The sequence below is a fragment of the Rhynchophorus ferrugineus genome, unplaced genomic scaffold, assembly GCF_030347505.1.
Source record: "Rhynchophorus ferrugineus isolate W39M unplaced genomic scaffold, kcgeb_rfMv2 rfM6, whole genome shotgun sequence".
NCBI lineage: Eukaryota > Metazoa > Arthropoda > Insecta > Coleoptera > Curculionidae > Rhynchophorus > Rhynchophorus ferrugineus.
In genome coordinates, this window is record NW_027472585.1 from 40163759 (window position 1) to 40180337 (window position 16579).

The 16579-nt window shown below is 36.1% G+C and overlaps 1 protein-coding gene across 1 annotated transcript in view; it reads left to right on the plus strand.

The window, feature by feature from the left end:
- LOC143198708 (uncharacterized) overlaps window positions 1-16124 on the plus strand; it is a 113146-nt gene extending 97022 nt beyond the window's left edge. The window contains exons 23-26 of the mRNA XM_076408069.1: window positions 9915-9968; window positions 12044-12148; window positions 13951-13996; window positions 15004-16124. Coding sequence (XP_076264184.1) covers window positions 9915-9968; window positions 12044-12148; window positions 13951-13996; window positions 15004-15082 — 284 coding nt within the window. The 3' untranslated portion in view covers window positions 15083-16124. The remainder of the gene's footprint in view (window positions 1-9914; window positions 9969-12043; window positions 12149-13950; window positions 13997-15003) is intronic.
- The last annotated feature ends 455 nt before the right edge of the window (window positions 16125-16579 follow it).

Genomic DNA, 16579 nt, shown 5'->3' on the forward strand with positions numbered 1-16579 from the left:
AAAAGGACAAATCTGCCGTTGAAATGAAAATAGCAAAAGCCATCGAAGCGGAGAATATACACGCGCAAGAAGAATTAACTTCTATAATCGAAGATATTGAAAGTACCGGTAAACAGACCAAATTTGTATCAGAGTATCAAGCAGCTTATACTTTGCCGTCAGATCGAAAGGATAAGGCTACCATTGGTGATAAAGCAAGTTCCGAAAGTCATGGAGACAAAGATGACAGTTTAGATTCCGATAAAGCCCAAAAGGGTAGTAGTCAATTATTTGAAACCACTGGATATATATCGGACAGTGAGGATGTAGAGAACGTTATATCGGATTCGGAAATTGAGGACAGGGTACCACAAATACGAGAACGACAAATGAGTGTATTCGCTGCTCCAGTAACCCAAAGAAAAACTATATACGAACGTTCGGCTTCATTACCTACCGAAGACCTATACGAGGTATCTCGTAACCTCAAACATCTGAAAGAAAAATATGAAGAACAAATCAAACAGGGTATGATCGAAGAACATATATCGACTGAGAATGAGGAAGATAACTCTCCTGAAAGAAAAACCCTCGGTACACTACAAGAAGAAACGATTGCTAAACTAAAAGCCGAAGATGGCATGTCGAGAATTACCGAGGAGGCTTCTGATGAGTCTTCTGACGAGAAACCATCAGAGGACCATGATGACAAGTCAGTCGAAGAACAGGATGAAAAACCGTTTTCTGTTAAGGAGCTGCGGAAATCATTCGAACAAAAAACTCATATGTATGACCAATTTTCAGTTAAAACGGAAGAGAAAATATTTAAGATAGTTCCCAAAGAAACTACTAAAATCGTAACTAAACTAGAGCCAATAGAACAAATAACCAAACAGTTCATAGGACACGAAGTTGTTCAAGAAAAATCAGAAGTTCCTGAAAAGGTCTCAGTCAAAGATTTGGCAAAAACGTACGAAAAACAGGTAAGTCTAGAAACAACCAAAACACAAAAAGAAGAAGATGTTCAAGACATCCATGATGAAAAACCTGAAACACTATCTAAAGAACCATCCCCACAGCCCAAAGGACTTGATCAGGAGGAATTACATACGCACAAGGTTGAAGATGACCTTACAGTTTCAACTACCCAGTATCAAACGCACAAAGAGACTGAAAGGGATGTTCAACGTAACATTTTTGAATCCCAACCTAGTCAGTCCTCTGAGAAGAGCGGTGATGTATTTGACGATCCTAACTACAAAGACGAGAGTTATATATCCAAAGACAGCATGGAAGTGCACGTCGATAAAAGCGAAATCGAAGATTCCGAAAAACTGGGTGAATTCGAACAGGAAACTGACTATGAATCAAAGAGTTTCGATTCACTGAATGCCGAACAGTCTCCGAAGATGATGTCTGAAGAAATTCCCGAGATCACCGTAACTTTATCCGGAAAACAGAGGAGAATCAGCGAAGAAAGTGACGAAACATCAGAAAAAGTTGATACCACAGTACATGTTTCACCAATTGAAGAAGTCGCTGAGAAATCTCCAATCAAACAACCGGAAGAATATGTCCCAGAGATCATTTGGGAGACTGCCGTTGAAACTCAAGTAGAACCCCGTTTCGAAGAAAAAGTCGACGAAATGTTCGATATAAAAGCTCAAATGAAGCTGACTGAGGAATTCATCGCTACCGAAAAAGTCCTAGGTCAAAAGGAATTAAGCTCTGAAGTGTCCGATAAAGAGATCCAATCGGTGGCTTCAGAAACAAAAACCGACACCAGCGACACTGATCGTATTCCATCCGAAGAAGAAGATGAATTTTCTCAAGTGGAACATATAGTAAAGAAACAATCCTACGGAGATCATGATATCCTCGAACAACATTATAAACTTCAAGGATTTGGTTATTATCCCAGCGAAGAATATCAACAGGATAGTGCTAATGAGTTTACTTCCGAATTATTAGATAGAGATGTGGAAGAAAAAACTGATTTTGAGGATTTTCCATCTGAAAAGCTCATAAGCGAAGCAGCTGTTAGCGAAATTAAAAAGCAGATAACGGATGAGGCAGTCGAAGAATTACAGCAGGATCTTAGCGAAAGTCTCCTAGAGGAAGAGATTCCAGAAGATGTCAGTTTTAAGGAACATATGCCTACAAAATTAGAAAAAGAGGACAAAGAAAAAGCAGAAACAGCAATTAAACACGTTGATCATGTTGATGAGATGACAACTGATGAAGTTGCCACACATGTAACGGAGAAAATAGTTCAAGAAAAAGTACGTGATATTAGTGAATCCTTGTCCGAAGAGCATGTAAAAATTTGTGATACATCAGAAGAAGTAACACCAAGCCTAAAGGAAATTAAAGAAAAATCAGATACTGACAAGACCGAAAAACAACTCGGTTATAAGATGAAAGTTGAAGAAGTTATCAAGCATGTGAGTGAAGAGGTAGTTGAAAAAATCGACCAACCGTTCCATGAGGAATATCAAAAAGCATCTGATTTACCAGATATAAAATCTAAACTAATACCAGATCTTCAGCAGGTACAGATAGAAAAAATCCATACCGAAAAAGTTGATGAAGAGAAAATAGTTCATGAAGTTAAACCTGACTTGGACGAAAAATCTGTTGTGAAATTAATTGATAAAGAACTACAGCAGGATGTGAAAGTTGACAAACATATTTCTGAAATGTTTATCAATGAAGAAAGGACACATATAGAGCGGGTTCACTCTGACCAACTTGCCACTGACAGAACTATTGATGACCATAGCACAGTACCCACTAGAGAAGGTATAGTACCTAGTGCAGAACTAATTGCCGGAGACAAAATCATCAAGGAATCAGAATTTGCAATGAAACCTCATGATACCTTAACGGAAAAAGTAGTGACTGTGCATGAAGAAGTTCACACTGTCAAAGTTGACGATGACGTTACAAGATTTGATGAAACTAAGGAACATAGAACTGAGGAATCGGTCAAAGACCCAACTGTTATTACCCAAACTCCAATTACCGATAAATACATCAAAGATATGAAGCCTGATTACTTCGAAACAACGAAAACCATCATATCAGATTCTGGTTATCAAAAAACTGAAGAACATACCTCTGAAACAATAGTAAAAGATTTTAAACAAATATCAGACTTTGACACAGTACTGCCAGAAAAAGTAATTACAAAAGAAACCACCATAATTAAAACTCATGATATAACAACGTATACCACACCTGATTTCAAAGATTCTTCACCTTTAAAGACTCACGTTGAAAAATCGTCAGAAACATTCGTTGAAGAATTTAAAGAAAAACCCGATTTAGCTCAACATACACCAGAAAGAGTAGTTGCTGAAAAGAGTCACGAAATTTTACAGAAAACGTCCCCTGTGGAAGTTGCTGAGGAACTGAAGGAGATGATGATGTCTGATGATATTAAACCAGATAAAATAAAGCTTGAGGAAGTTCATAGTAAACCTGTGGAAAAAGTTGATGATATACAGGAAGATATTTCTGTTTCGTCCATTGATGAAACTAAACCAACTACAGCAGAATTACCCGATAAAGAAGATTATGTAGAAAAACATATTATAATTGATGAAGATATTCCAGAACATCCACAAATAAAGGAAGATGTCTCAGGAAAACACCTGAAAGAGACCAAGGAGGAAATATTTAAAGACGAAGTTGTTGAGAAGACACTGAAAGACAAATATTTGTCTGAAACCAAATCTGAAGAAAAAGATGACCTTAGCAGTGGTTTGCGGGAAGAATCAGATTTGGGCTCCGAACTACAAATGGACCATTCAGATTCCGCAATTTCGGATAGGCTCAAGTCAGAGAGTCACAGCGAAATAGAAAAAATCATTCTCGATACCTTCCATCATATGAAGGTTGATCCCGAAGAAGCCAAAAGGATCGCGTCTCAGTTAATAGAAGATATCGAGAATGAGATTCAGAACAGGAGTGAACTGACTGCCTCAGACAGTACTCAAGACTCCGTGGTTTTTAATTCAGACGTTTCGAATTATATCAAACAGCTAGCAGAAACTAATGGGCTCGACGAGAGGGAAGTTGAATTAGTTGAATCCGTTTTGGCTAGAAGGCAACGGGAACTGTCCAAACTAGCCAGAGGTGATACTCAAGCTTCCAGTATGGAAATAACTGACGAAGATTTACGTCACAGCGGTGGTGAATTTACCGATTATACTCACATACTTCAACAACAAATCGGCCAGTTAGAAGCTGAACGCAAACACGATATTGAAATGGAATACGATACCCTAGACCGAGAGAAATATTTTGAGGAAAAATCAGAAACCTTCGATAGGGTTGACGAAAAACACAAGACGGAAGAACACCATTCTGAAGATACCGAAAGTTACGACAGTTTTAAAGCAAAGAAATCCAAGAAAGATGTCACCTTATCTATCAGCGATTCTCTGAAAGCCGAAAAGATTTACAGCGAGGAAAGAAACGTGATCCTGGAAGAAGACGAAACTATTTCTGAATCCAGCGTTAAGGAACAGGGCAAAGTAGATGCTCATATTGAGTCTGTAGTGTCCGAAGCGGTCGAAGTTGAATCAGAGGATTCTATTTTGAAGGAACTTAAAACTGGTGCTGTAGATTGGGATGACTCAAGAACGTTCTACGCCGAAATCGACCACATACAAACGACCAGCGACAAGTTGGATGAAACAATCAAAACCGAACATTTAGAAGATCAGGATATTTCCAAAGTTGAAGGACATTTTATTGCCGATCGTACAGTCACAGAAATAACAGGAGACTTGCTAAAAGAGATTAAAGAAACTTCCGAAAAAGATTATACAGAGTCAGTTCAAAAAACCGAAGAGGATCACAGAAAGGAAATTAGTAAGACTGAAAAAATCAGCGATGATGTTGAAATTTCTACCAGCATAGCTGTGGACAGAAAAATATTGGTAACCAGCAGTGAAATAGTGACCAAAGAAAAAACCAAAGAAGAAACGTTAATGACGTCTACTAAATCTATTGAAGAAGACGAATTTACTAAATTATTAGACGATATAAGCAAAGCTGGTGTGGACGCGGTGATAACTAAAACACAGACAATACATCGTACATCCAGTTCGGACTCAAAGTCTAGTTTCGACTCTGCCAAATCACCAGACAGGAAATACGAGACTTCGACAAGGGAACATGTTGTTTTGAGAAAAGCTAAATCTGAGGTAGACAGTAGCAGTACGAGTTCGAACTTGAAACCTGATCGTATATCCGGTATTGAGTTTGAAGCATACTCAAGCTCTGGAGAGAGTCATTATCAGAGTTTTGAGATGGACAGTGCTAGAAGCAGACCGTGCTCATCAGACGTGGAAGGAATAATAGCTGCTGCTTCATCGGAATATGAGACTGCCCTGACCTCAACTCAAGAATTCTCGGCCAAATCGCACGTAACGTCTACCGATTACCATACAGCTATCAGCAGCATCAGTTCAAAGGAAAGTATGAAGAGTTTGGACAGCGAAAGTTCCGGAAACCTAGCTAGCATTGAAGTATCAGAACACTCCGAAACACTGGTTCCTTCCACCAGCGACATAGATGGGGATATGCTGGATTCGATCGACCAACAATTTCTGGAAGATGCGGAACCATCGTCAGGTTGGACAGGTCATGGACGTCGAAGTCGCCAGATATCCGACTTCACCGATTCGGAAATGATTGGTGATTCGGTTGATATATCTGAAGATGACATAAACGATATCGATTCGAAACTGGGTGATGTTCCTTCGAAGATGAAACGGTCAGCTGAGATGACCTTCCAACCAGAACCGAAAGTCCTTACCACGACGGAATCTCCTCAGGGCGAACATCTCGAAGCCGAAGAGAAATACGCACACAGTCTGGACGAGGGAAGTATTTTAAGCATAAGCATGTCTAGTACGTCAAGTACTGGAGCTCAACGCACCGTTATTGAGTTGTTGGACAAGCACGAGGGAACATCCGAGCATCATAGTCTTGATGAAACCGAGATTACTATGCGCGGCAGTCAAGAGAGTCTGCCACTTACACCGACTTTACAAAAGAGTTACGATATTGCAACATCCACACCTCATACCCAAACCGACGTTTTCATAGATAACGTCACCATGACCACCACATCGGTCAAGGAAGACGGTATCCATAGCGCCAGCACACAAATCACTTCAGAAACAAAGGACATTAGTAGCGTTGCAGCTCATCCCAGCAAATTTCCTCTGGAGGAACCAAAACGAAAGGGACACAGACGTACAGAAAGTACCATGATTGGAATTTCATTATCCACCCTTGCTCCTGAATATAAAGACACCATCACTACCGAGAAAAAGGAAAAGGAAATGTACGAATCCGAGAAGGATATTGATGAGAAAGAACAGAAAGGAGAGAAAGACGTATTGGACGATGTATTTGATAACGAAGATGTTATAAGTACTTCTAGACCTCTCTCAGGTATAAGTCGATCTGATTCCGAGAAAGAACGTCCCGTTTCTATAGCGTCAGAGTTTGAACTCGCCGATTTAGCCAAATCCACTGATCTTACTGACATCACTGATCCAATAGAACGACCATCGAAACCAGAACCGCAAGAAATGTTCAAAGACGATTCGGTCGAATTTAGTCTAGAGCAAGAATTCTCTTCAAAAACCAAAGAAGTCGCCATGGAGCTACAAAGAAAGAGGTCGACATCCAGCGTCTCTGATGCGTCGAAAGAAATTTTAGAAAAACGCGACTCACATGGCAAGTCCAGCACGACATCGAGCGAAAAGTCCAGTTTTGAAGAAGCAGAAGCTGATGCCGTCTTCAATATGGTAGCTCATATTTCCCCAGCCCATAAAGTAAAACAAATCATTCCGATATTAGAAGATGAGGACGCCGAAAAACATGAACTAGAAATGAGAGAGAAAGCAAAGAAGGAGCTGGAAGAACGACGAGCTCAAATGAAGGACATCAGTCCTGGTTTTATTCCTGATATTACAGTAACCGAACATATGACGCCAGAATTAGAGCTCGATAGCGACAAAGAAGATAAGCAGCAACATATTTCCGATGAAAGTCCGTTAGCTGAAAGCGTGGAAAGAGCCGAAGAAGTCATGGTAACGTCATCAGAGTCAGAGCACGATCAAAAACAAGACGAGAGAGATATTGCTGATGAAATAATGACAACGTCAATGATGAAGAGTAGTTTAATAGACTCTATAACAACTGAATCAGAAGCTATTACCATCATTGACGCCGCGAAAGCGGAAAGGGATGTTGACTCGCAAAGCTCTGACTCGTTCGAAATGCTGGAAAAGCCCGATATTATTGACGACTTTGTTGTAATTGAAGAAGTGGCGAAAGAGGCCAAAGAGTTTGATTCCGAAGGTAAAAGTGTATACATTGAAAAACCTGCTCGAAAAGTTAAGAAACATGATGAAGAACTGGAGCAGTATTTGGTGAGGTCTGCACCAACACCACTGACAGGCATCAAATACTATCCTGATGGCTCATCCAGCGATGAGCTGGGCTTTGAGTTCGAAGACAGTCCGCCGAAACCCGATGAAGGCAAACAAGGTGTGGCTTCTACGAGAGATTATGGTTATGAGTATGACCGAGAATTGGAAGCGAACAAAAGATGGATCGAACAACAATTTCAAGGAAACCAAGCCGCAATGATGGCGGCAGGATACGGTTATGAAATGGAATTCGAACGCGGACCACTCGAAGACATCAAAGAGGAAGATATAAATGATTTCGCCGCGTCCAGTTACGGTTCCCAAAAAGAATCAGCAGGTAGTTTAGGAAGCGCCAAGGATTCATATTCCAGCACTCCGGATTATGATGTTTTGGCCGGTCGCAAATACTTTACCCGATCTGGAGAACCTGACGATATATCAATGTCCAGCCTACAGGAATTCGAAAACCTGGAACAAGCCATGTCGCTTGAGATGAGACGCTTCCACCAAGGACAAGGTTCCGACTCCTCAAGCAGTGGCAGTTACAAAATTAAATTCCACCACAGTAAAAACAACACGGGAGACGATATCTCCGTTAGTTCACTGAAGGAGTTCGAGGGATTAGAAAAAGCATGCATACAAGCGCATAAGATTGAGGTAAAAGCCAAAGAAGAAGAGGCGATGTTAGCTCAGATTGAGGAGGGTCAAGAGAGTATCGCTTCTGAGTCTGAGAGTTGTGAGACGGCCGGAACCGAGAGAAAGATAACCGATACTGAAGAAGACGAAGACTACGAGAAACGCATGTTTGAAATCGATGAGATTATTAAGCAAGCTCAGACCAACGTTGAGAGGTTTGTAGACTTGAGAGAAATTGAAAAGACTGAATCTCTAGGACGAGGTGACTCCGTTGAGGAGGTTTCGAAGGTACCCGATCTTGAATTAGATAGTCCCATTATTCGATCTACTATTAAAGTTCAATGGAAAGAAAGCGAGGATGTTATGATCACGTCTACGGATTCTTTGGACTTCAAAGAGGAGCAAGAAGAAGAAGACCGTCGTGACAGCGCTGATAGTCTCGATGCCCAAGTTACTGTTGGTGATATAATGACGGCTAGTACTGATTCCATCGAATTCCAAGCACAAAAAGCGAAAGACACTATCATGACCGATAGCATAGAGTTCCGTGATGAAAAGAGCTACATGGTGTCGAGCGATTCTCTAGAACTGGGTCCCGGTACCAGCTCCGGATTTAATATAATCCAAAGTGACTCGATCGAGGAGGATGTATCCAAAGTAGGTTTAGGTGATCACAGTATTTCAAGTACAGGAAAAGACTTTAGCTCATCTACTAGAGAAGAACTATTAGAGCATGATACTGATTTAGGTAAAGATGATAAAGAGGAATTAGCAACGAGTATTGCCAGTGTAGACCCCACCAGCTCAACCGCAACACACGCCACTATGCATTGCGAGACAGATTCGGTATTCTCCGGTAGCTTCACCAGTGGTGGCTCAAACACAATGGTCTCGTCGACAGACACTATCGACTCCACGTACGCTCGTGAAACCGTTGATGTTAGTGCAGCTGTAAGAAAAGTTTGGTTCGATGAAGACCTAACGGGGAGACGCGTTACGGAATACGTAGAGGAATCATCACGTCCGTATGTTTCCGAAGTAATCGAACCTCTAGAGGAGGAACACTTCTCCCATACCATTCACAGGAAAGTAGAACTTCCTCCGGAAGTGCGCAAGGTGACATTCACAGGACCAGATGCCGAAGAACAACTCCGTAAGTTTATGGAGGAGTTCAACGAAGGCGAAGACGTACAAGAGACTCAGTCGGTCGATGAACACGGTAATATTCACACCAAGAGAGTGGTACAGAAACGGTTCATCATTAAAGGAGACACGGAACATCCGATGACCACCGATCACATTGAGGAGTATTTTAAGGAACTGAATCAACCGGAAGTAGTTCAAGACCGTGGTGTTATCACAAGGAGTACGAAAGAAGCAGTTATTACGAAAACAATTACCGATGACCAAGGAACTACTCAAACGATTATCGTGAAGAAATTTGATCTTCCCCAATCCCTGACAGGTTGGTCTATAACGTTAACATCTGCCCCTTATCGCCCTTTCTGCCTTAAAATTGTAGCGACTTTATTTTAATTTAAGTTGATTTTGGTTCGATTACTTTCTCCACGACACCTGTCACTTTTTTGGTAAGTTTTTCATTTTGAGTTTGCACGGTTCTTCGGACGCATGTCTCTTATTGGTTATTAAACTTACTACTACAAGATAACAACAACATTCTACTGATTTGTGATGTTCATCTAACAATAACTTTATAAGAAATGGTACGAATAATGTATGTTAAGAACACACAACACTGTAGAGTGGGCATGATGGTTTTGGTGATATGTTCAAACCCTTGACACGCTGAGCACATTTTCATTCTTTTCTATGTTATAGGTGAGGAACATTCCCAACCTTCTAGCTCGCAAAAGGACACTTCAAAGCCCCAAGGTTAGTATTTATCGAAATTACGAGAATTTCAATGTAATGTTGGACTAATTAATTATTAGGTTTGACAAGACTAACAAATATATTTTTTCACTCCTTAATTTCGAATGGGTAAAATTTACTCTAAACTTTATCGTACATAGTACTAAGAATAATTGATGAGGGTTATTCCAAAAGTACTTCACATGACGTAGGAAGGTCAGTTATGAGCCTTTAGTATTTGTTTAAGTCCTGAAGCACTGAATCCTTCCAACGTGTTTGTAGAATTGAAAAATAGTGGCTAACGTTTTGTGATCCAATAGTTTCATATAAGTCTACTCTTTTATTTACTATGAATATATGATTGACATATTTTGGTGAAAAAGAGTACTTCGAAGGAAATCTCGATCTGAAATGTGTTTGCGGGGAATCAAAAAGGGAAATTTTAAATATTTTTTTTTATTTATATATCACTAACAAACATTTGAATGAAATATTTTTAAAATACCTTAATATAGTTTATGTTGAATTAATCTAACCATACTTTTACATTATCCAGTTTTTATATTTAACTAAAATGAAAAATGCTTCATTACTCTGCTAATATTATTTATTGGTACATAAGCTATAGCTGTATATAAGAACCCTTTTATTGAATATCAATGAAAATGTTTCCATTTTTACAAAATACATTTTGTTGAAAATACACATAGAAATTTTAAACGAAAACGTATTTCTTATTTATAAGTATTATGGCCTTAAATATGACAAAATACAATAAATATTTTACTTTTTCTTGATATATTTTAAAGTCTCTTTTTACCAACGAGTGTTTATCTGGACTGGGCCTACCTACATGGGCTCCGAACCACAGTCCTCGACATTAAGCCTATGGACTGGCCAGCGACCAACTTTGAGACAATCCCAGAAGACATCCGGTTTCTGGCGTAACTGGGATGGTTATTCCTTGTCAGATTTTCGACTGTTGCCTATAAAGACATTTATAATCACAGTCACAGATATAAAATACATCCACTCTCCATAAGGATTCGAACTTGTGACTATAGCAACAGTAAGGGGACCATCCTGTCGCCCATAACCACACTAACAAGTCGGCCTATTTTATTTTTGGATTGTCCTGTTGAGCAAAACAAACAATTTCTGCTGTAAAATAGAGCTGTGATATTTTGTTATATATATAATTTTGATATACTTAAAAAAGTCTATATTTTGGTTTGGTAATAAATTAAATTAAAATACATTGATAACCTGATTCCTGTTTAGCTGAAGCAGTAGATTCGATTATTTCAAAAAAAAAATCTGTAAAGAAACATATTTTATATATTTTAGTTCAATTTTTACTGCTTATTCTTTTTATGCAAATAACTTCCGCTAATTTCAATGTTTATTTTATGTTCATATTTTTCTTCTTGATTAGTTGTAGTCTATAATATGAACAATAAATTTAATTGGTATACAAATAATATTTTAAAAAATTATGGATGGCAATAAAATTTTGAAAAAAGTATTATCGAATAATCAAAAAATACGAATAACCTATGTCGAAGAGTCAGGTTTAAATGAAACAAAATTTGTGATCAAAATACGTAAAGCTGGGATATTTCAAATTTTATTACATGTTGTTTTTTTTGAAAAAAATGTTGGCTAAAATTGGTAATAAAAAAGAGGTAGATTGCCACTGATATCCATCTTAATTTAAATGTTTTTACTATAAAATGGTCATCATAGTTACATTAATTATGAAAAAACTTGGAATTTAATACTATTTTGATTTTTCGCCAATTTTTTAGTAATTATGTTGTTAAGTCAGGTACTTTTGGATGATCCTTATATAAGTTACTTTATTTTAATACTTTACACTTAAGCAATTGATCGTTTTCTGTGAGAAGGGTTGTCATAATCTGATACTTTTATTCCATCAACCGTAATCCATCTCCGGCTAAAAACGGAATCGCGCGTAAACAGCGAGAAATAAAGCAAACTGAGATCGTGCGCCTCGGGATAATAACGTTAACCCTCTCAACAGCACGTGGTTTAGGTACATTAGTACAGTAAACAATTTTGTTCCAATGCTGTAGCCGCAATATCCCGTAGAAGGCCGCTTCATTACGAAATCAGCATGGAAGATCAGACTGAAGTGAACCTCAGGGAACACGACTGGCGCTTTAAATTGCCCCGACATGGTAGATAGATCGTCTTTACAATATACACACAGAGTCCCGTTTTGACACGTTTTTCGGAATTGGTATTGCCTTAATTAACTCGCATTTGCTTTGACCTCCGGGGCTTATTCATGGGAGAATTCAATACGGGCCGTCGCTTTGGACCGAATTTACTCGGTCATCTTTAGATAGGCTTATCTTTAATTAATTACGAAACGGTTTCGGATCCATACAAACTATTGAATGTTTTATTTAAATATATTTAGAGTTAGGTTGTATAAACTTCAATGCGCTGTCTTTACTAATTGCGAAATATCTCGTTTTATAGGGATATTTAATTGCAAAATACCATTTTAAACAGTTATGAAATGTAGAGTATTTAAAGTAACTTTGAACGATTTTCTTAAAAACTATTTATCCTGAACTGATACTTATGCCAGAAATCCACATAGTAGTAGAATTTTTAATCAGTAAATTAAAGCAAATAATGCTTGCAGATGTGTGAAAGTGTTGCCAATCCAACGTCAATCTGCTTTTTTTTAAATAATGTCTCAATATACATAAAAACCCTAATTTTAAACCCTAAAACATCATTCATAAGATCTTACAGTCAGACTAAATATGTTTATTTTCTGAACGACCAAACCTTTTGTCTGTATAAGATATATACACATTTTACAAATTTCTTGTTGTTTTTCAACGTTATTAAGACTAAATTTATCAATATCAAAGACATCCTTTTTTGTTGTTAAACATTCTGATAAAAATATACAAAGTTCATTGTGAAATATTTTCACTTGGATTGTAGCAAAGCAATTTTCTATATGAAGCTGACACATATAGGCCATTCAATAAAACAGCCAATGTACGTCATAACGTCGACAGTGTTGCCAATTGTAGTTGGTAAAAAAAACTCGATTTGTATTGGTTCTGATCGAAAAAGTTGTCAAATATTTATAAACAAAAATTATTTTAGAGGCTTAATTTTATATAATTTATTTTCAAAAAGAAATACAACAAAATTTTAATATAATAATGGATACATTGATTGAAAAAAATACTCTGAAATAAAATACGATACATAATAATTATTAATAAATCTCAATAATAATTATATTATTATTATTATTATTTTATTATAAAATTATTATATTTTTGGAAAACTTTTAGTCGGTTTTATTGAGTATATTTTGAACCAGAATTTAAAACAAAGTACCATATATAAAAATTATTGCTATTTTTCAACAAAACCAATAAGGCAATGCCAATTTTCGACACTTCTAAATGTTATGTGTATATTTTCCCTTTTGCGTGTAACACCCTTTACATTTTTTCATATACTAAGTGACAATTGAATATATTTCAACATTAAAACATAAAAATAAGCCATTTTTCTACATAATGTTGCTTAGTATATCTGCTAATATTTTGTCGTTAAAAAACAACATATGAGCTGTTTGAAATCCGGAATGATATATTCACCCTTCTACCTAATCCCATATATTTTTTTTCATATATATCCAAGCTAGCATGTTTGTTCCAGAGGACTGTCATTTACCCAAGTATTCAATTTAATTACACCCCTTTTTTGTGTTAATTTCGTAAATACCGGATATTTTATTGATAAATGTTCACTTTTTTACTGATTATGGACACCTAGATATGCAGTGGCGTACACATATTTTATTACAGCCCCTTATTCAAGATAATTTTGGATGTGCAGCATGTCGTCGATTTTATTTATCCTATTCCCTTCTATATGTTATATATTTATCACCACGGAGGATGGTATTGTATTAATTTTGTTCTTGTATCTTTTTCAGCAGAGCCAGATTCTATACCAGAATTACCAGATAAAGACAAATCAAGGTAATATTTTAATTAATCATCAATAATTTAGTGTTAAACTATAGACTGATAAATAATACGTAAACTCATGATAATTAATAAAACTAATAATCAGTAGTATTTGAGTAGACTTCTTGTAAATCTAGAGGTTTAATTGTTGCTGATGAAGTAATATTTCACCTACTTACGATACCTTATTTTATTTCGATTAAATTACAAATGAGTTTAAATTTGATAGTTACAGTTATATAGTTCAATCGAGAAAGGCAATAGTTTATCTTCTCCTATCTCCTAGGTTTAGAAATGTATAATTTGATGTTTGATTCATTGTCGTTGTAAGAGATAATAGCTGATTGATTTCATTGGTTCTTGTCAACAATATCCAAATACATTAAATATGTTTTGTTGAATAAAATTGGCTATTGTTATGGTGTGAACTTTTTCATCGTTTTAACAAATCGCCTCACTATCTAATTATCTCTATTATTCGAGATTATATTGAAATACACGTGATGACACTTCAGAATTATCTTCAAAATATTATGTATCTGTTTTTCTTATAGTAACAATGATGTGGGAAAGTATGAATGTTTTCATAGATTTTGTTATTTTTTACACTGTCATTTTTGTTATAAAATGTACTCATTATCATTGCATATTTTTTACTAGCTTTTTGCTTGTGATATAGGTTGTTAGTTATTTACTTCTGCTGTTGCCACTTTGGTTTTGTCTTGGTTACCTGAAATACTTTTGTTAAAACTTCAAAATTACATTGGCTAATATATTCCCTCTTCCGCAATTTTTGAACAGTGATCAGGGTAACCTCGTATCCTATTTTATATTTGAATTAAACTTTTATTCTCTGTATCGTTAGAGTTTTTCTTAATTTTATGTCACCTAACGACTTATCGTTGAGCTTTCCCGTGATTTAGAATTTACAGAGTTTTCTTTCTCCCTGCAAACAATGAATTATAAAAGCTTTTGTAGTCAATATAAGAAAATTTAATACGATTTTTTTTTGGTTTCAGAAAAATAGCAGATCAACACCAACTATCAGACGAAATGAAGGAACTGTTGCAGGAAATGGAAAAAGAGAGCAAAGAATAACTTAATTAAGTAACAGTTGATTCCATATTAGCGACATACACATATATTTATCGACATTTTTCGATGTCTATATTACCGATCTATATATTACGAACATGTTCATCTATTCGACATCTATCCTAAAATAAGTGACAAAAATATTCGAAACAATTATATCAAGGGGTTTTAGTTTCGCCTTCTTTTTCGGTGAGACGAATCCCGTACCCACTATTTACGAGAGAGTTAAAAGTTTTAGCTTAATACGCAATATAGGTACAAAAAGCTTGCCGTAATCTTATCAAAACTAAGATTATTTTCACGATTTTATGATTACCATATAGCTTTTCCTCGGTTAGGTTAAAAAACAACCAAAAAAAAGTCCACCCAAAATTGTCCGTTGAGAAACCTTTCCATTTTTTCGACAAAATTATCACCTTTGGTGGCAGATATTTTTTAAGAGAAATGTGCAATCTTTTTACTTTGAAACATACATTGTTTGTATAGAAGCAATTACATAGGCGACCTTAAATTCTGCCATTTTTACACACGAAAAAGCGTGTGGATATTTAAGTAATAAATTTATTAGGATTTTAGGTAATTAAGTAAAGATGGCAAAATTTAATCGGACCCAATAGAAGAGAGTACTTATTTTAATAATGAAATTTGATGTTGTAAGAAACGGTAACTTACAATTATATTTTTATTGCTTCAATGTTTTTGTTATAGCTGTTATTTTTTATAAGACGATTTTATTGTAAGTTAAGGTTACCTGATTATTTGTATAAAATGATCTATAAATCTCTATGTACCATTTTATTTAGTCGTAATAGCTTTATGGTATTAAATAACTATATGTTTTCTTTCCGATTGGTTTCATCGTCTCAGCTTACGGTTGGGTTAGTGGTTTTCCCCAATCATCCCTTTCAAAGAAGGGATTTGTATCAGACTGAGACGATGAAATCGATCAGATTTTATTTATTTAAATTAATGTGACATATAAACTATTTAATCTATGTATCAAGGAAATTTCGACGTCTAATCATAAAGCTTTCAATATATTAAAGTTGTGTTTTATTTTCTCCCATTATTTCCCCATTATTTGAGTCTGTTTCGTAATTTAGTCTTTGTCCCCAAAATTTAGCCTTACAAACACTATGAGGGTTAATTTATGATAGTAAAGCTAAAAGGAAGAGACAAAAATAAACTTTAAATTCAGTGCATATTATTTTCCAAAAGTTTAAACTACATTAATTTGATAATAATGTGAATCACAGTAAATAGTAAAGTACGTAGTATTCTTAGACAGAAGTACCTAGATCACATGCTGTCAATAAATTACAATTTGAAGATATTAGTATACATAATAATTAGTTTACAGACAAGTTACAAATAAAGAACTACCCAGTGAAAAACCGTGGACTAAGAGATTAGCTCGCCGACAATAAAGTACCAGGGTCGAATCTCGCTGGCGCTAAAGGTGGTTAAAAAAAGTTTATAACACAAAATAAAGGGTTGTAT